Source organism: Manis pentadactyla, chromosome 13 (genome assembly GCF_030020395.1).
Source record: "Manis pentadactyla isolate mManPen7 chromosome 13, mManPen7.hap1, whole genome shotgun sequence".
Classification (NCBI taxonomy): Eukaryota; Metazoa; Chordata; class Mammalia; order Pholidota; family Manidae; genus Manis; species Manis pentadactyla.
This window is the reverse complement of record NC_080031.1, coordinates 35614276-35635661: the sequence shown is the minus strand read 5'-3', so window position 1 is coordinate 35635661 and position 21386 is coordinate 35614276. Positions and strand designations below refer to the sequence as shown.

Genomic DNA, 21386 nt, shown 5'->3' with positions numbered 1-21386 from the left:
TCTAGATTATGCTGTCATTCCAGTCTAGAGTAAACCTGGAAATACTTCTAGAATTGTTTTGGAGGCATGTAGAAGATACCGATATAATTGTCTGCCCAGTAGTCCCTTTTTCATTTTCTCTGGGAGCTTCATTCTCTGACACACACCCCACCACCATCGCCACCGCTATATGTTCACTGTGGAGGAATCTATGTTCTTATAGGACCCAAGAATCTGAGCACAGTTGATTGGTTCAGTGATGAGTGCCTGACTCAGCTGAACCAATGAGCAGTTGTGTGTTAGGAGGAAATACCCCCATACTAAAAGGGTCTGAATATTAGTAGTAAACTAATTATATTAATATTTAAGCTAATTGTGTCACAATCTAAAATCCATCCTAAGAATTGTAAAAATGGAAGGGCAGGCACTGGTTTTATATCCCCAGCACCTTGCAGAATGCATGACAAAATGGGTGTTGAATAGATTATTATTAAAATACTTAAAATAAGTTTGTAGGTGTTTTATAGTATCTGAGCTCATCTAATCTTGTGTAAGGTTTTTATTAATTAGTGACATTGAATGAGACAATCCTCTAAGGTCAAAAGAGGAATTTATTAAAAGGTTACAGGGATATCCCAGAAACCAAGGGCAGAGATGCCACTCATGAACTGCACCAAGTCTGCATAGCACACTGTATAGAAAACCCAGAGACTTTTCTATATTTGTTCTCTATTTTTCAGTCTATAAGCCAAAAAATGGTGAAGTTTACTTTGCATCTGTTTAAAAGGTCAGTCACAAATTGAAATCTTTTAATCCTGGTTTTAAATTCCCAAGGGAAAGATTCTGATTGGTTCAGCATGAGGCAGGTCTCAAACTGGGCCAATCAACTGCAGTTATTGGGTTAAGGTCATGTTTTCAAAGCCTCATTGTTAACCATGGATTGTGCAGTTAAAAAGAGTGGTAACTAGAAAAGATAGGAAAGTTGTGAACTGAGTGGACAATCAATAGCTGTGAAGTCTACATAGCTTTAATGTGAAGATTCTGGGGGTCAGTGCAATTCATAAGAGTATATTGAACCTAAGACCTTCCAGAATCACATATAGACTACAATTCTATGTGTCTAAAATTGGAATTCAAAGCAGAGACGAATGTGAAAGGGACTAGAAACTTCTTGAGTGTGTCATTTACTTCAAGATTTTATTGTGATGTTTCTTCTGCCTGAAATGTACATCTCTCCTTCCTCCTGCATCAGATTTCTATTTGGTCTTCATGTTTCAACATAGACGTTACTTCTTTCAGAAAGCCTCTATTAATCCTCCCAAGATCAAGTTAACTGGCCCTCATATGGTGTACTTACATTGGGAGAGACAATCTGCTATGGGTCTGGAATGTTCCTAAATCATTTTGCTGTGCATTCTGAGAATGTAAGTCTTAGACCACTCTTTACCCCTGCCATTTCTTAGGGTTGTGTTTGGAGCAAGCAACCCTGAAAGATAGTATCTCCCCACCAATAAAAAGCAGGCTTAATTCCACTTACTCTATAAACAGTAGTCCCCTAAATTCAGCATGCTTCTCTTGTAATGCAACCCACTTCAGGCATCCAAGATAAGGCTTCTGTATTGTCCCCACCAGACCAGGAGTGTTTAGTTTGCTAGGGCTGCCATAGCAAACACCACAGACTGGGTGGCTTAAATGATAGAATTTGTTTCCCCACAGTTCTGGAAGCTGGGAGTCCACGATCAAGAGGTCCACAGAAGCCTCTCTCATTGGATTGCAGGTGACCACCTTCTCATTGTGTCCTCACGTGGTCTTTATTCTGTGCACGAGTGCTCCTGTCTCTCTGCATGTTGAAATTCCTCTTCTTATAAGAACAGCAGGACAGATGCACCCCTATGTTTATTGCTGCACTATTTACAATAGCCAAGATATGGAAGCAACCTAAATGTCCATCAGTAGATGAATGGATAAAGAAGATGTGGTACATATACACAATGGAATATTACTCAGCTATAAGAAAAAAACATCCTGGCATTTGCAGCAACATGGGTGGAGCTGGAGGGTGTTATGCTAAGTGAAATAGGCCAGGCAGAGAGAGACAAGTACCAAATGATTTCACTCATATGTGGAGTATGAGAACAAAAGAAAACTGAAGGAACAAAACAGCAGCAGAAGCACAGAACCCAAGAATGGACTAACAGTTACCAAAGGGAAAGGGACTGGGGAGGACGGGTGGGAAGGGAGGGATAAGGGTGGGAAAAAAAAGAAAGGGGGCATTACGATTAACATGTATAGTGGGGGGCGGCATGGGGAGGGCTGTGCAACACAGAGAAGACAAGTAGTGATTTTACAGCATCTTACTAGGCTGATGGACAGTGACTGTGAAGGGGTATGTGGGGTAGACTTGGTGAAGGGGGGAACCTAGTAAACATAATGTCCTTCATGTAATTGTAGATTAATGATACCAAAGTAAAATTAAAAAAAAAAGAAAACAGTAGAAAATCCCATTTATCTTTATACTATACCCATTTTCAGCTATTTCTTTTTTTAATTTTTTAAAATTAAAATATAGTTGATATACAATATTACAATGGTTTCAATTATACAGCATAGTGATTTGACAGTTACCTACATTATTAAATACTCACGCCAATTAGTGTAGTTACTATCTGTTAACACAGAAAGATGTTAAGGAATTATTGCCTATATTCTCTATGCTGTACTATGTATTAGTCTCTATGACTAATGCATATTATGATTAAAATTTTGAACCTCTCCCCCATGGTAACCACCAGTCACTTCTTGGTGTCTATAAGTCTATTGCTGTTTTGTTTGTTTTCTTTTTATATTCCACAGGCAAGTGAAATCATATGGTATTTGTTTTTCTCTGTCTGCATTATTTTACTGAGCTTAGTGCCCTCTGGGTCCATCCATGTTGTCACAAATGGCAGGATTTCTGATCAGCAACGTGATACTTTGGATGGTTTCCTAAGGAACCAATCTGTCCATCTAAAAGCTGAATCCAGTTAGTACTATGTGAAACTGGCATTCAACATGATAGATTTATTTTTAAAATTTTTGCATGCCATTGTAAGGAATAGCCTTCTCAATAGAAATATATTTGCTAGTGTAATTTCTTAAGGCTTCTTACTCATCTCAGGGAGACTTTTCAAAACCCAAGTAGAACTCTTGTTGCTGTTAAGATAGTTTCTATGAGGTAAGCCTCTAATGAGCAGAGGTCATCACTAATAGTGAGAGATACCTTGAAAACAAGCTGAAGATGTGGGATTTGTTCGTGGTGTTAGCTGGAATGGCCTGAAAAATAAATTCGCTACAAAGAAATTGTTAAGAAGCTAGAGTTTTCAAGACTGTTGTTTGGAAATACTGTTTTTAAAAATGCTGTGTGCTCGGGCACCCTTGTTTACCATTGCAATTTGTTCTCGACTAATATATAGAGTTGCTTGTTTTTCTCTCTGAAGTTCTGATCTAAAGTCACCCTGAAACATGGAAACAAATTTTATGACTGGGTGATTCACTTCCTTGACAGTGTTAAGATCCTTTTAGTCATTACTTTAGGTAAGAAACTAAATGAAATAATACCACCAGTTATAGTTCAGTCTTCAAGGAAACAGTGGATTGATGATTCTCTTGCTTCCTTAAATTCCATCCTTAAAAATAAAAGACTGAAAAAAAAAGAACAGCAGGTAGATTGCTTTAGGGCCCACCCAAACGACCTCCGTTTAACTTAATCATCTCTTTAAAGGCCCTGTCTCCAACCACAGTCACATTTTGAAGAACTGGGGTTGTGCTTCAACATATAAATTATGGAGGACAGGGACATAGGTATCCAACACAAACCATTATTCAGGCTCTGACACTGAATAATAAAGTCCTTTTTATCTGACCCAGGAATCTTGTCTTTTGACAGCATTCCTGAAACAGTCATAGGCTAACTTATTAGTTTATAAGAGGCTAAAATCCCAGATCCTACACAGCTCTTGACACCTATATTTTAGCCCCTATCACACAATTTACAGTATCTCTTTGACTTTCTTCTTCACTAAACCACAGGAGCTTTGAAGCCAAAGTATAATGTTTAAAACATAGACATTGAATAATTATTTGTTGAATGAATAAAATTTCATTTATGATAAAGAATCTGGTCAAGACATTAGGTGAGCTGAAGAGCTATGCTTTCTAAGATATGGATTAAGATGAGAAAAGAAAAGGTTGGTACAGATTCAGTACTGCTTAATGAGCGTTCAGATACAGTTATATAGCTTCCTTGATATGTTCTCAAGAAAACTAGATGTTACCACAAGTGTTACATAATTTATTAGGCTATTTTTTACTACCATCCAATACTAGTTAACTAGATTATTTCTCTGGAAATTTTGTAAAGTTTGATTTTGGATGAATGTGAACAAATGTGTTCCACACAATTTTTTAAAGTGATAGCTAGAGCAAAGTAAAGCCTTCTACTTAAATAATGCAGACACCCCCACAAAATAAAATTTAGCAATTAAAGTAGTATTAAATAATGCCACATTTAGCCCTACAATTTACCAGTGATTTACTACCAGCTTTTAAAAATCTTTCCAGAGTATAAAGAACAGTCTCTACAGTCTCTGCTCAGCATTACTAAAACAGGAGAACTGGTGACGATATGGGAAAGATTTTGCCCTCATAAACTTTGCTCATAGCAAGAATGCTGAGAAGCCCAGTTAAAGCCAGCTGATTCTGACTGCGGCCTGGGCAGAGGGTGCAGAAAACCTGTGTCCGTTCTGAGAGGTGAGTTCCCCTGGATCACCCAGCCTGAGAAGAATATTTCCTTTTAACAGATTCAAAACGTAAGCAGATAAAAGAAGGAAAAACAATCAACAAATGTAGATAAAATGGTCAGAAAAGAGAGGCAAGACAGTGGCTTCAACTCTTGGGGCCCCTGCCAGTCTCTCCCCAGATCCAACTTCCAGCCTTTGAGGAGTGGCCGAGACCAATCATTCCTGAGCAGTCACCCAGGACAGGAGCTTCCTGACTGACGGGAAGCTCACCCACCAGGCTCAGGGCAAGCCTTGACCAAAACTCCTGCTACCGCAGCACCCAGCTCCTCACTCCTGGCTTGGGCTTTGGCCCAAAACTCAGTGGGTGCCCAGTAAACACTTGCTGGAAAGAGCGAAGTGTAGGGGCAGGGGATTGGTGAGAATGAAGGAAATCACAGTCCAGTGAGGAGAGAAGAAAAAAGAGAGAGGACCCGGTAGTGCTGGTGTGAACAGAGGGTTGTGCGAGGTGGTGTGGGAAGAGGAGGAGGGGCCTGACATTTGCTCTGCATTCGTAAACACAATGAAATTCCTTGGCTAAAGGCATTTCCCTAAACTGCGCATACATTTTTCTCAGCGGGGCCCTTTCTCTCGTCCCACGGCAAACCACTGTTTATGTCCTTAATAAACGGTTTCCTCCAAGCAGTTGACAAAAACCGGAGGTGAGGGTCTGGGCGTGCCAAGGCCTCAGCGATGGAGGGCGCAGCCTGCGCCCCTGGGCTCTCCGTTGCGTCTCCTGGATCTCGGTTCTCAGAGCGCTCAGCGCCGCTCGGGGAGGAGGGGACGCGGCCACCGCAGACCCCGTGCAGCGCGCAGGGCCGCCGAGCACCGCGCGCCCGAGCGGAGGGCCCTGCGGAGAGCCGGGGCGGGGAGGCGGGCCGCGGCGCACAGACCCGCCCCCGGGTGGGCCCCGGCTCCCCGCCCTCCCCGCCGCCGCCAACCCCCGCCCTCCCCGCCGCCGCCAAGCCGACCGCCGCGGCCGGCGACCATGCGCCGCCTCCCGCGGGCCCTGCTGCTGCCGGTGCCGCTCGCCCTGCTCGTGGCCGCCGCGGCCCCCGAGGCGCCCGTTAGCGCGCCGCGGAGCCTGGTGTGGGGGCCCGGACTCCGGGCAGGCGTCGTTCTGCCCGTCCGCTATTTCTACCTGCAGGCCGTCAACTCGGAGGGCCAAAACCTCACCGGCTCGCCTCCAGGTAGCGTTCAGCCCCGGGCCTCCCTCGCCCTACGGCCCGCTCCCCCGCGCGTCCCCGCCGCGCCCGCGCCTCTCGGGTCTCCGCCCGCCGCCTGCTTGGGCGTCCATCGCCCCGCCTTGGGTCTGGTCACCTCTTCCCTCCGCCTGCCCTACACAGGCGGAAGGAGTCGCAACAAAAGTCTATTGAATGAATGAATGAACGAACGAAGGAACGCCGAGGGCCCTTGCTCGTTTACTGTGCAGGGACTGAAGTTCCGAGTGGACGGCGCCCAGGGTGCTAACGAGCGCGGTGTGAGTCACAGGTTGGAGGTGGTCTTTCCCGCCTCTGACGTAGTCAGCCGCGCTGCTGCAGTGCGGGGAGTGCCCGCACGCGTTGAGTCATCCAGCCCAGAATTGTCGGATTACGTTGTTCAGGTCTGGGTTTGAACAGGAAACTCCTACATTAAAGAAATGTCAGAGCTGTAGGCAGAAAAGGAAGCAGTTTTGCAGGCTAGATTTTTATTTTCTTATAGTTTTGAGTTTTTGAAAGCAGATTTCAGGAATCTGTGAAACTCAATAGAACTCACTAGTGTTCCCTCTACCAAGGATGGATCTTGTCCAGAATCCCTGCTGCCCAGATGTCTTCCCACATTCTCCTTCATATGTTACCTTTGCTACTTCTTACAGCTTGTTCTGCTAGTTTCAAGCTGTTGCCAGTCAGGATTTGCTAATTTTTTGTCTAATATAAATCCAGCCAATTTGCAACCTGTTTTATTAGCAGACACTCAGAATAACCCAGGGCCTCTCCCCTGCACAGTGAAAAGCTGTGATTCTTTTTTTTTTCTTTCAGTTTTAGAGAGACTTTCCATGGCCTTAAGGATCAGAAGATTCTTAAACCCAGATGCAAAGTCTTTCACATGGAGTGTATCTTCTTTTTTATAGTTGTCTGTATTTTCTAAAATTGTTTATAATGTTATAATGGGGGGCTACTTTAGGAAGAAAAGAAGGAAAAAAATTATACAGGAAAAAAATCACATGATCCAAAATGACATACTTCTTATTATAAATTAAATAAAATTCCATTTTTTAATCTAAAAATATTGTCAAAGTTTTTTCTAAGTGATAAGATCCAAAGTTGTTAAGGGAGCAATGAGATACTCTCAGACAGTGATCTTTATCCTGGGCTGGTGGGAGCACAAATTGGTAAAATGTTTCTGGAAATTTTCCAAGTACATCAAGAGCCTTAAACATTTACAAACCTAACATACAAAAATAAATAAATAAAATGAGCTTCAACAGTTAGAAAATGTAATATTTTTGAAGATATCATTTACAAAAAATGTCCATGCCCTTAAATCTGATCATCTGGTTTCCAGATAGCTCTATTGAGAAAATTATCAGAATGTGGTCAAAGGTTTATATGCAGGGATATTCTTGCAGCATTATAATTATTTATTACAGCAAATTTAAATAGCCAACTATAGGTAGTTGCTAAATAAAGTATGGTATATTCATGTGATGGAATCTTTGACAGCCCATTAAAAGTAACATTTTAGATTACACTTACATGAGGTACCTAAAGTAGACAAATTCATATAAACAGAAAGTAGAGTGGTGGTTGCCCAGGGGCTGATGTAAGAGGGAAATGGGAAGTTGTTGAATGGGTATAGATATTCTGTTTTGCACAATGAAAAAGGTGTAGATTCGTTGCGTAAAAATGTGAATATACTTAACATGACTGAACTGTATACTTAAAAATGGTCAAGATGGTCAATTTTAAGTTATACCTGTTTTACCACAATTAAAACTTAAAAAGATTTTTAGAGTAACATTTTAAAAGATTACTTAATAATGCTTATACTAGGTTAAGGATGGAATAAAGAGAAAAGAAATTATAAAGTTTCATTCCAATTTTTTAATAAATAAACCAGTATCAGGGCTCATAGCAAGAGAGGAAGGAAGTTTTTTCACTCTTCTTTTTTCCCAAGAAAAATTTCCTCCAAAATGATCATACTGTTTTTTTAATCAGGAAAGAAATGTCACAAGAAAAAACCCCAAAACTAAAGACTTTCACTAAGTCTTTTCATACAACCACATTTTCATTCCCTTAGATTCTCTTGTTTCCTTTCATGCTACTTGACTTCCAGCTACCATTTAAAAGGCTGTCCTATAGTTCTGAAAAGCTCACTTAACTTGTTTCTTACTTCTGTTATCACCATTCATTTGCAAGTCCTGAAATTTTTCCTCCTTCAAGAAGTAAATTAAAAAGAGACTAACTTTTCTCAAGCTGTAGACTGTCTTACATGACCTACCAAGATTCCCTTACTAATTATCATTCCCATTTAAAGTGTCACATTTATCTAAATACCATTATTACACTGAACATCTCCAGATACCTAAGTAACACTCGTGAATTTTAATGGTCTAAAGCAGGGGACCTCAAACTGCAGTCAACAGACAGAAATTAGGGGGTCTGTGATCTTGGATGAGGAAAATGACTATCTCTATTCTCACTAACTTCTAATTTAAATTGGTATTTCCTTATGTTATGAATATAGGCAGAACCTCTTGATATTGTTATATTCCCAGCATCTAGTACAATGCCTGGCAGAGCTAGATGCTCAGTAAATATCGTAGAAGAAAAGAAAAAAGGGGTTGAGGGTGAGTGTTTGGAATATGTCAAGATAGTAGGATAAAAATACTAATTTTCCACTCAGTCCTCCTCTACTTCATTAGTAACGGTAAATAATCTTACCTCCTAGTTGTGTAGCACTTCGGTGTTTTAAACTGTGCCCTATTTAATTTGTTCTCCTTAATTGGGACATAAAAAGGATATATGTTATTATTTTCAGTTTTCATATAAGAAACTGAGTGAAGTTAAAGTATCCTGCCTGTGGTCCCACAGTAGTTAACTGTCAGAGCCAAGACTAGACTGCAGCCTGTTGAATACCTAGTTCAATGTTCTTTCCCTTTAATCAAATCACCCATAATATGACTGTCACAAATCTGTTTTCAATTAAGTTCCTGGAGAGTGTCCATAGTCAACAGGCAGTCAGACATTTTTGGAGGATTCCATTTAGCCTCAAGGCAAAAAAAAAATTGGCCTTCTGGAACTGTTCCCTTAGCCCTGTGGGGTCAGCATTTTGTTGCAGCTGCAGAGCCTTAATAAACTTCCTAAACAATAGAGGAGGCAGTAACTCCATTGCGTCATGGATGCCACAGATTGTTCCTTCAACTTTCAATTCTGTGAATTTATATGCTAACATTATGCAATGTGACAATGAGTGGATTCAGGAAGGGCTATGAAAGAAGGTGTTCAAATATTGTCTCTGCTACTCATGTGCATGTGACCTCGGGCAAGTCACTTAACTTCTTGGAGCCTTGGTTTCCTGATCTGTAAAATGGGGGTGACAATACCTACCTTACAAATTCTTGTAGGAAATAAATAAGATAGAAAATCCATATGAAAATCTCAAGCTCAGGCACTGGCATATAATAAGTGCTAAGAAAGTGAATTTTTTTAAAACGTGCTTTTGAGTTCTTGTTCTCAAATCAAAAGTTTTCAAAGTTTCTAATTCTAAGGATTTAAGACAGATACTGCTAACCTATTGTCTGCATAGTCACCACATTCTTACTCAATTAGCTATCTCTCTTAAAAAAGTTTTAATTTGTGAAGTAGAAAAACTCAAGGTGAGCTGCAATTCTGTTCCATTACTTAAGCCCCTAGGGCAAATGAGAATCTACATTCCTTCCATTTGAAGCAATGCAAAAATTATACTCTTTTCATTTTCTCTTTTATGAGGTTAGAATTGCTTATTTCTTTTTCAGTCCTGAGCATTATTAGTTTGCATTGACGCTAACATTAGTTTCCTGCCAACAATGACACAGACATGAAAAATAACTATAAAAATATCTGAACATTTAAAATATGTATTTGGCTGTATTCTATTATACATATTTTGAAATATAACTTTACAATGTTATTTCAAATGTAAAAAATATTATAACTGTAAGAGAGCCTAGAGATCTAGTACAGTACTTGAAATTTAGAAATAATGTAGCATTTTGGAGCTGGGTATTTTTTTTCTGTTTTCTTCTTGCAAAAATTCAAAGACATTAATATGCTTCTATCTGTTTTGTTTATTTAAAATAATAAACTTAATGGAGAACAAGACTGTTTGATCAGGAGACAAAATTTCTGTTCTGTTTCCACTTGGGGAAGGGAATAAAGGAAATGACCTTCCATTTCCCAGGCTCTGCTCTCCTGATTTTCAGTATTCCACACTGCATTACCTTCCTGAAGCCAAGTGAGAAATAACACAAAGCAGTAACTTCTGTGTTCCATTTAAGCATTTCAGGTAATTGGCTAACATTTATAATAGTTTCACATTAAATTATTACCTTTTCTCCCAACATCCACTAGGTTTATTACAGTTCATTTATTTAAAAAATTTCTTTACATATTTCTATCACAGTCATTTCAAGGATCCTAAAATGTATGTTTAGTACTTAATTATTTAATAGGAAGATCTCAGATACTACATTACCATTACTAACTAGAAGAGACTGAGAAACATTTCTTCTGACCCACAAGAAGAAAACCCTTAAATATCAAAAAAATAGAAACTTCACTCCCTAGATTTACAGACTAAGAATAGGAGAAAAAAACTTGTTTCAGTAATTTCAAAATAGATATGTTAATATATTTCAAAATAGAGTTAACAATATATATTCACCACATTCTTAAAATATTTCCCTTTGATATGGTGATTAACCGTGCTTAGGACATTAACTGACCTTTATTCTTAAAGCTCCTGAGGATTAGGTTTGTGCTGAGTGCAGGTGTGGTAGCCACAGCACTCTGAAGAGAAGTGTTTATTCCTGGGCCACAGTAACATTCATCAAAACAGTATTGTTTCAAAGCCTAATTAATACTGCAAAAAAAGAAGGAAAAGTTTGCTAAGCAGGCATTTTTTACTCTGAAACACAAAACCCACAGAATTTTAGAGTTGAAAGGGTTGTTAGATCATCCTAGTATATCTGTTTAATTTCAACATGAGGAAACAAGCTTAAGAGAAGTAAACTCTAGTATTTATAAAGATGTGTGGGTGTGTGTCTGTGTGTGCATGTTGTATTTTACAAGAAGAAAGTTGGATTGCCTTAGAGCTCTGTCATTCTAAGAGTTTATGGATTTTTAACTACCCAGGCTGTAAACCTACCCAAAAGAGAAAAGGTCAAATACACAAAAAGTTAATCTCTTCCTTGCTTTTAAAAATTAATTTGGCTCATTCAGTAATCTTTATTAAATAACTAATGGTCAAATGTTGAATCAGATGCTTCATTTGAAGACATAAACCAGATGTAGTTCCTGGCCTCAAAGATCTTCCAAACTAAAATTATTTTGTTTACCATTTGTGGTATAGAAAAAGAGTAACTTCTGTGTAAAGACACCTATTCAACAATTGTTAAGACAAAATAATCATGAACTAGTTGAGTTTTATATATATATATTTTTTCTTTCAGGTCAAACGCTATTTAAAGTAGTAATCAAATCTCTTTCACCTAAAGAGTTAGTCCGGATTCATGTCCCTAAACCTTTGGACAGGAATGATGGGACATTTTTGATGCGATATAGGATGTATGAAACTGTCAGTGAAGGGCTGAAGATAGAGGTACTTTATGGTGATGAACATGTGGCTCAGTCTCCCTATATTTTGAAAGGTAAGTGATCACTAAGTGATCCAGAGGCAGCCTTAGGTGCAGATCTGATGCCTTTTTGAATGGGTTGTGTGCAATAGAGTAAACATAGTATATGAACCTCCTGGGGCTCAATTTAATTTGAAATTTTAAGGAAAAAAAACTAAAGAGGTTTAAATGATAAACAAAAAAGTCTGATAAAGTATCTTTGTTCTTCTGTATTCCTAAAGGTTTTCCTATTTAACAGTTGTTTTGAGCAATTTAATAATGAGCTTTGATGTCGTTTTCTTCATGTTTCTTGTGCTTGGTTTTGTGGACCTTATTGAATCTTTAGGTTTATAGTCTTCATTAAATCCAGAAAAATTTTGGCCATTATTTCTTTGGATATTTTTTCTGCTCTACCCCTGATTCCTCCATGCATTCTAATTACCCACATATTAGGCTTGAAATGATCCCACAGCTCATTGATGCCCTTTTCATTTGTTAAATTCTTTTACTCATTTCATTTTGTGTAGTTTCTACCTCTATATTGTTAAGTTCACTGATCTTTTCTTCTGCCATATCCAATTTGTCATTAATTCCATCCAGTGTATTTTTCATCTCCTGATGCTTTTTCATCCTCTCTAGCTTTCTTCTAGGATGCAGTTATTTGGAAACACTTGAACCTTTCAAATTTTGCTTCTACAGTTTGTTAGGCAAGTCCAGAGCCATGTTTAATCAAGAGCTAATTCCTCCTCACTACATGGATGATATCTCTCTACCGTTCTACCCAGATTCCGTGAATTAAGCTGCTCTCCACCTTGGCTGGTATGAATAGGCACTATTCATAAGCCTTTGTGAACAAGGGGTCCTGTGCCTTGTCCTTGTGTGGTTCTTTTCCTGCCTTGGAGAGTGTCCTCATAGATGCTCTCATTAGGACACCTCAACACAGGAAGGAAACTGCAGATCTCTGCAGCATGCTCTCTCTCTGTCTTTTCAAAAAGTCTGTCCTACAAATCCTAGCTGCCTCTATCCCCCTGGACTTTGAACTCAGTGAGACTGCTGGGCTCTGCCTCGATTCCTCCTCCTGGAATCTGGAAACTCTCCTAGGCAGTAATTATTAGGAATTTTAAGGTTCACCTCATGTTTTCCCAGCTCTCAGACTCACTGTCCTTCTTGCCTTATGTCTGGTGTCTTAAAAACTATTGTTTCATGTTTTTTGTCTGTTTACTTGGTATTTCAGTTAGGGGAGTAAATTGATCCATGGTACTCACCTTGATCTGAAAGAGAATCCTCAAGAAATTTAAATAATTTTTAAAATTGTTTTTGTGGACATATTTTGAAATAACATAAAATTTGCATAATTCTTTTACAAATGAGTCTTGAGAGAAGTTTTATACTTATGACTGGGTACTTTAAAATCACACTACCAGATATATGTGGATCACATGTTTTCTAAGAGATGTGCTGATGGAAATGATTTTAGGGACTCCGAGAAAGAGATACCTCTTGTCGTAAAAAATCACCACCCCAACCATGTCATAATGCCTGAGAAGAAATACATTTTCTTTTTCTTTGTTAAAAGGTAAGTTGTTTTGTGTTCATCAGCCATTTATAACTCACCAGAACTGAATTTATCAGTTAATTGACTCAGAGTGGGTTATACTGGGAGAGAGCATGTGCTCTACTAGTTTGTCTAGGGTAGTAAAAAAGGCGGATAGAAAATAGAAGCATGGGACCCCAACATAACTACTTTCACCACTGATTTGTTTGGGGCAGATTATACCTGTCTGGATAATCTTAGAATTCACCAAGAAGACATCTCGTGTTCATGTCAGAACGGTGTGTTCATACTGACACCATGCCCTGTGTGGGGTGCTTGTTCATGGAGTGAGGTGTTGTACGTTTTGCTTTCCCAGGCCCAGTGTACCACGAGTACTGCGAGTGTCCGGAAGAGGATCCTCAGGCCTGGCAGGATACTCTTTCTTGTCCAATCGAGGAACCACAGATTGCCAAGGATTTTGCTTCTTTCCCCAGCATCAATCTCCAGCAGATGCTAAACGAAGTTCCGAAAAGGTTTGGGGATGAGAGGGGTGCCATCGTTCATTACACGATTCTTGATAACCACGTCTACCGGAGATCCTTAGGGAAGTACACAGACTTCAAAATGTTCTCAGATGAGATTTTGCTGTCACTGGCAAGAAAGGTATGAGAACTGATTCATTCGTTCCAAAACGGTATAGTTTAATTATTTAGTTGTAAACATTTAAATGCTTAGAGTAACAATGGTAAAAAAATGGAAATTCCAGGCTTGGAAATGTGAATCTAAGATGTCTACCACCTGATTGTTCATAAATTCTCCATTTTTATGGATCTCATTTTCCTCCAACGTTTAAATTAAATGGTTTAGCTCCCATTCCAAGTAAGAAGGCCCTACAGGGCAGTCCCAAGTTTTCTGTGAACTCCCATTTACAGCCTCAAGGTCTCTTCTTGAAATTCTCCCTTCCTGCTGAATGCTCCTTCCACTCAGACTTCATTTTCTGCAGCTCTTTTCTTCCTGACACCTCAAAATGACCATTTTCTTTATTTTACCCTATGAGCCCCTAAAAGATAGTGTGCACGGCACATTTTGTTGAATGTTGAAGTAAGAGTTATTTTATACTCATGCATAGTAAAAAAAAAAAATCTAGCATTTAAAAATTGGCATCCCTGTATTAATCAGACTCTTGATCACCCTTGCCTCTGGAAATTTCTCACTGGCTGGTCTTGATCTTTAGGTCTTGACCTCTTACTAAATATGGTTAGGCCCTCTGTCTTTCAGATTCCCCACATCCCTAACAACTCCCCAACAGCTCTATTCAACCTCTCTTTCCACATTTGCAAAACTGTTAAGCAGAGCGACTCAAACTGCCTTTTTTTCTTTCTTCTTCCTGACCGTGCAGACTGAAGAGTGGGGATGAGCATTTTTTTTTTTTATTAGATAATTATTTTTTATTGAAGGGTAGTTGACGCACAGTATTACATTACATTAGTTTCAACTGTACAACACAGTGATAAAACATTTATATACATAATTCTAGGTTCCAGCTATTACCCTACCAAGCTGTTACAATATCTTGACTATATTCCTTATGCTATACATTACATCACGGTTACTTATTTATTTTACCATTGGAAGTCTGTCCTTTTTTTTTTTTTTTTTTTTGTGAGGGCATCTCTCATATTTATTGATCAAATGGTTGTTAACAACAATAAAATTCTGTATAGGGGAGTCAATGCTCAATGTACAATCATTAATCCACCCCAAGCCTAATTTTCGTCAGTCTCCAATCTTCTGAGGCATAACAAACAAGTTCTTACATGGAGAACAAATTCTTACATAATGAATAAGTTACATAGTGAACACTACAAGGGCAGTCATCACAGAAACTTTCGGTTTTGCTCATGCATTATGAACTCTAAACAGTCAGTTCAAATATGAATACTCATTTGTTTTTTATACTTGATTTATATGTGGATACCACATTTCTCTCTTTATTATTATTATTATTATTATTATTTTTTTTTTTTTTGGGTGTTATCACTTTCTTTTTTTTTTTTTATTGAAGGGTAGTTGACAACAGCATTGCATTACATTAGTTTCAGGTGTACAACACAGCGACTCAACATTTATATACATGATATTTCTAGGTACCAGGTATCACCATACCAAGTTGTTACAATATTTTGACTATATTCCTTATGCTATACATTACATCCCGGTTACTTATTTATTTTACAATTGGAAGTGTGTTTATATATATATATATATATATATATATATATATATATTGTGAGGGCATCTCTCATATTTATTGATCAAATAGTTGTTAACCACAACAAATCTCTGTATAGGGGGGTCAATACTCAATGCACAATCATTAATCCACCCCAAGCCCAATTTTCGTCAGTCTCCAATCTTCTGATGCATAACGAACAAATTCTTACATGGAGTACAAATTCTTACTTAGTGAATAAGTTACATGGTGAACAGTGCAAGGGCAGTCATCACAGAAGCTTTCGGTTTTGTTAATGCATTAGGAACTATACACAGTCAGTTCAAATATGAATATTCATTTGATTTTTAAACCTGATGTATATGTGGATACCACATTTCTCTATTATTATTATTTTTAATAAAATGCTGAAGTGGTAGGTAGATACGAGATAAAGGTAGAAAACAGAGTTTAGTGTTGTAAGAGAGCAAATGTAGATGATCAGGTGTGTGCCTGTAGACTACGTGTTAATCCGCGCTAGACGAGGGCAATAAAACATCCACGTATGCAGAAGATTTCTCTCAGAACATGAGGGGAGAGGTTCTAAGCCTCACCTCTACTGCTCCCCATTTTCTCACCAGATGGCCCCCTGCGACTGTGCCTGTCTTAGGTTGTTCCTCCCTTGAGGAATCTTACCCGTCTCTGGCTTATTATTATTATTTTTAATAAAATGCTGAAGTGGTAGGTAGATACAAGATAAAGGTAGAAAACATAGTTTAGTGTTGTAAGAGAGCAAATGTAGATGATCAGGTGTGTGCCTGTAGACTATGTGTTAATCCAAGCTAGACAAGGGCAATAAAATGTCCACGTATGCAGAAGATTTCTCTCAGAACGGGGGGGTGATGTTCTAAGCCTCACCTCTGTTGATCCCCAAGTTCTCACCTGATGGCCCCCCTGCAACTGTGCCTGTCTTAGGTTGTTCCTCCCTTGAGGAATCTTACCTGTCTCTGGCTAACCAGTCATCTTCCGGGGCCATACAGGGAAATGTAAAGTTGGTAAGTGAGAGAGAAGCCTTATTGTTTGAAATGGTTAGCTTTTTATTTCTTTGCATATTTATGCCCTGTAGCTTCTATGCCCAGCATTTGTCTTGAGGTATCTTTACCACTTGGAAGAATTATGATACTCGGTAAATTTGATATGAGGCATGAATTCTATTTAAGGGTTGTAATTAGGAAGGAAGAAGAAAAGCTATAGAAGTAGCAGGCGGAAGAAAACATGGGAAGATTGATTATTTCTTTGACATATCTTCTTGTAGAGTAACTTCAGCATGTATAGGTTTTAAGCTACTACTTAAATTGCACGCACACATTAACATAATAGGAGTATAGTTACATAACCAAAGCATATCTGTAATTACCAGCCATCTCCAGTGAAACCAAGAAAACCAGTTAGGCACCTTAGGCATTTGTGAAAACTTATCTATGATATGGTGGATATTGTCCAACTGAACTTGAACAGTCTGAGTGAAATCAGACAAATTAAAACAACCCATTCCTGGGGACTGTTCACATGCCATATGTTCTTTTAACAGCAAATAGTCTGTAGTTGTAAGACTTTGGAGCGCTACAATTTGCACTTCTCCAAATTCTTGGTTGAGTTCCAACAGTATAGATCCAGTCAAATTTGTTGTTTTACTGTATGCACAGGCCAGCTTAGATATCTCCTTCCTCATTCCCATGGCAAGTCCAGGAACTGGTGGGATGAGTGCATCTACAGCTGTAGCAGTGCGTGGATCTTTGTTGGGGTTTTTTGATGATCATCTTCTGGCATGAGTCTTCCAGAGAGTGCAGATGTTGGAAGTTCTTTTTCATATCGTATCTTAGTTCATTTTCGGGGTAGCCCAATTAGGCTTTGATCCTCTGTATAAACACAAACAGACCCTTTGCCTACACTTTTATATGCCCTTTATACCCTTGTGTAGAACTCGTTGGAGGTTACCACACAGGAACTGCCCTTTTTTTTTTTTTTTTTTCCTTTGTTTTTGGTATCACTAATCTACACTTACATGATGAATATTATGTTTACTAGGCTCTCCCCTATACCAGGTCTCCCCTATAAACCCCTTTACAGTCACTGTCCATCAGCATAGCAAAATGTTGTAGAATCACTACTTGCCTTCTCTGTGTTGTACAGCCCTCCCTTTTCTCCTACCCCCCCATGTATGTTAATCTTAATACCCCCTTACTTCTCCCCCCCTTATACCTCCCTACCCACCCATCCTCCCCAGTCCCTTTCCCTTTGGTAACTGTTAGTCCATTCTTGAGTTCTGTGATTCTGCTGCTGTTTTGTTCCTTCAGTTTTTCCTTTGTTCTTATATTCCACAGAAAAGTGAAATCATTTGGTATTTCTCTTTCTCCGCTTGGCTTGTTTCACTGAGCATAATACCCTCCAGCTCAATCCATGTTGCTGCAAATGATTGGATTTGCCCTTTTCTTATGACTGAGTAGTATTCCATTGTGTATATGTACCACATCTTCTTTAGCCATTCATCTATTGATGGACATTTAGGTTGCTTCCAATTCTTGGCTATTGTAAATAGTGCTGCAATTAACATAGGGGTGCATCTGTCTTTCTCAAACTTGATTACTGCGTTCTTACGGTAAATTCCTAGGAGTGCAATTCCTGGGTCAAATGGTAAGTCTGTTTTGAGCATTTTGATATACCTCCATACTGCTTTCCACAATGGTTGAACTAGTTTACATTCCCACCAGCAGTGTAGGAGGGTTCCCCTTTCTCCACAGCCTCGCCAACATTTGTTGTTGTTTGTCTTTTGGATGGCAGCCATCCTTACTGGTGTGAGGTGATACCTCATTGTAGTTTTAATTTGCATTTCTCTGATAATTAGCGATGTGGAGCATCTTTTCATGTGTCTGTTGGCCATCTGTATTTCTTTTTTGGAGAACTGTCTGTTCAGTTCCTCTGCCCATTTTTTAATTGGGTTATTTGTTTTTTCTTTGTTGAGGCGTGTGAGCTCCTTATATATTCTGGACGTCAAGCCTTTATCGGATGTGTCATTTTCAAATATATTCTCCCATACCGTAGGGATCCTTCTTGTTCTATTGATGGTGTCTTTTGCTGTACAGAAGCTTTTCAGCTTAATATAGTCCCACTTACTCATTTTTGCTGTTGTTTTCCTTGCCCGGGGAGATATGTTCAAGAAGAGGTCACTCATGTTTATGTCTAAGAGGTTTTCGCCTATGTTTTCTTCCAAGATTTTATTGGTTTCATGACTTACATTCAGGTCTTTGATCCATTTTGAGTTTACTTTTGTATATGGGGTTAAACAATGGTCCAGTTTCATTCTCCTACATGTAGCTGTCCAGTTTTGCCAGCACCACCTGTTGAAGAGACTGTCATTTCGCCATTGTATGTCCATGGCTCCTTTATCAAATATTAATTGACCATATATGTCTGGGTTAATGTCTGTGTTCTCTAGTCTGTTCCATTGGTCTGTGGCTCTGCTCTTGTGCCAGTACCAAATTGTCTTGATTACTATGGCTTTATAGTAGAGCTTGAAGTTAGGGAGTGAGATCCCCCCTACTTTATTCTTCTTTCTCAGGATTGCTTTGGCTATTCGGGGTCTTTGGTGTTTCCATATGAATTTTTGAATTATTTGTTCCAGTTCATTGAAGAATGTTGCTGGTAGTTTCATAGGGATTGCATCAAATCTGTATATTGCTTTGGGCAGGATGGCCATTTTAACGATATTAATTCTTCCTAGCCACGAGCATGGGATCAGTTTCCATCTGTTAGTGTCCCCTTTAATTTCTCTCAAGAGTGACTTGTAGTTTTCAGAGTATAAGTCTTTCACTTCTTTGGTTAGGTTTATTCCTAGGTATTTTATTTTTTTTGATGCAATTGTGAGTGGAGTTGTTTTCCTGATTTCTCTTTCTATTGGTTCATTGTTAGTATATAGGAAAGCCACAGATTTCTGTATGTTGATTTTGTATCCTGCAAGTTTGCTGTATTCCGATATCAGTTCTAGTAGTTTTGGGGTGGAGTCTTTAGGGTTTTTTATGTACAGTATCATGTCATCTGCAAATAGTGACAGTTTAACTTCTTCTTTACCAATCTGGATTCCTTGTATTTCTTTATTTTGTCTGATTGCCGTGGCTAGGACCTCCAGTACTATGTTAAATAACAGTGGAGAGAGTGGGCATCCCTGTCTAGTTCCCGATCTCAGAGGAAATGCTTTCAGCTTCTCGCTGTTCAATATAATGTTGGCTGTGGGTTTATCATAGATGGCCTTTATTATGTTGAGGTACTTGCCCTCTATTCCCATTTTGCTGAGAGTTTTTAACATGAATGGATGTTGAACTTTGTCAAATGCTTTTTCAGCATCTATGGAGATGATCATGTGGTTTTTGTCTTTCTTTTTGTTGATGTGGTGGATGATGTTGATGGACTTTCGAATGTTGTACCATCCTTGCATCCCTGGGATGAATCCCACGTGGTCATGGTGTATGATCCTTTTGATGTATTTTTGAATTCGGTTTGCTAATATTTTGTTGAGTATTTTTGCATCTACGTTCATCAGGGATATTGGTCTGTAGTTTTCTTTTTTGGTGGGGTCTTTGCCTGGTTTTGGTATTAGGGTGATGTTAGCTTCATAGAATGAGTTTGGGAGTATCCCCTCCTCCTCTATTTTTTGGAAAACTTTAAGGAGAATGGGTATTATGTCTTCCCTGTATGTCTGATAAAATTCCGAGGTAAATCCATCTGGCCCGGGGGTTTTGTTCTTTGGTAGTTTTTTGATTACCGCTTCAATTTCGTTGCTGGTAATTGGTCTGTTTAGATTTTCTGTTTCTTCCTGGGTCAATCTTGGAAGGTTATATTTTTCTAGGAAGTTGTCCATTTCTCCTAGGTTTCCCAGCTTGTTAGCATATAGGTTTTCATAGTATTCTCCAATAATTCTTTGCATTTCCGTGGGGTCCGTCGTGATTTTTCCTTTCTCGTTTCTGATACTGTTGATTTGTTTTGACTCTCTTTTCTTCTTAATAAGTCTGGCTAGAGGCTTATCTATTTTGTTTATTTTCTCGAAGAACCAGCTCTTGGTTTCATTGATTTTTGCTATTGTTTTATTCTTCTCAATTTTATTTATTTCTTCTCTGATCTTTATTATGTCCCTCCTTCTGCTGACCTTAGGCCTCATCTGTTCTTCTTTTTCCAATTTCGATAATTGTGACATTAGACCATTCATTTGGGATTGCTCTTCCTTTTTTAAATATGCTTGGATTGCTATATACGTTCTTCTTAAGACTGCTTTTGCTGTGTCCCACAGAAGTTGGGGCTTAGTGTTGTTGTTGTCATTTGTTTCCATATATTGCTGGATCTCCATTTTGATTTGGTCATTGATCCATTGATTATTTAGGAGCGTGTTGTTAAGCCTCCATGTGTTTGTGAGCCTCTTTGCTTTCTTTGTACAGTTTATTTCTAGTTTTATGCCTTTGTGGTCTGAAAAGTTGGTTGGTAGGATTTCAATCTTTTGGAATTTTCTGAGGCTCTTTTTGTGGCCTAGTATGTTGTCTATTCTGGAGAATGTTCCATGTGCACTTGAGAAGAATGTATATCCCGCTGCTTTTGGATGTAGAGTTCTATAGATGTCTATTAGATCCATCTGCTCTACTGTGTTGTTCAGTGCTTCCGTGTCCTTACTTATTTTCTGCCCAGTGGATCTATCCTTTGGGGTGAGTGGTGTGTTGAAGTCTCCTAGAATGAATGCATTGCAGTCTATATCCCCCTTTAGTTCTGTTAGTATTTGTTTCACATATGCTGGTGCTCCTGTGTTGGGTGCATATATATTTAGAATGGTTATATCCTCTTGTTTGACTGAGCCCTTTATCATTATGTAGTGTCCTTCTTTATCTCTTGTTTCTTTCTTTGTTTTGAAGTCTATTTTGTCTGATATTAGTACTGCAACCCCTGCTTTCTTCT

The 21386-nt window shown here is 38.8% G+C and overlaps 1 protein-coding gene across 5 annotated transcripts in view; it reads left to right on the top strand.

Annotated features, from left to right (window-relative positions):
• The window catches only part of POGLUT3 (protein O-glucosyltransferase 3), a 41548-nt gene continuing 20162 nt past the window's right edge, over positions 1–21386 (top strand). For 3 of the 5 annotated variants that reach the window (XR_008993301.1, XM_057490693.1, XM_036902662.2), the window contains exons 1-3: positions 5741–5983; positions 11485–11682; positions 13557–13843. Coding sequence is in view for 4 of the 5 variants with exons in the window: in XM_057490693.1 (XP_057346676.1) it covers positions 5782–5983; positions 11485–11682; positions 13557–13843 (687 nt within the window). In the remaining variant the exon portion in view is untranslated. Of the gene's footprint in view, positions 1757–5740; positions 5984–11484; positions 11683–13556; positions 13844–21386 lie in introns of those variants that run through there. The other 2 variants (XM_036902664.2, XM_036902663.2) reach the window with 2 other exon arrangements.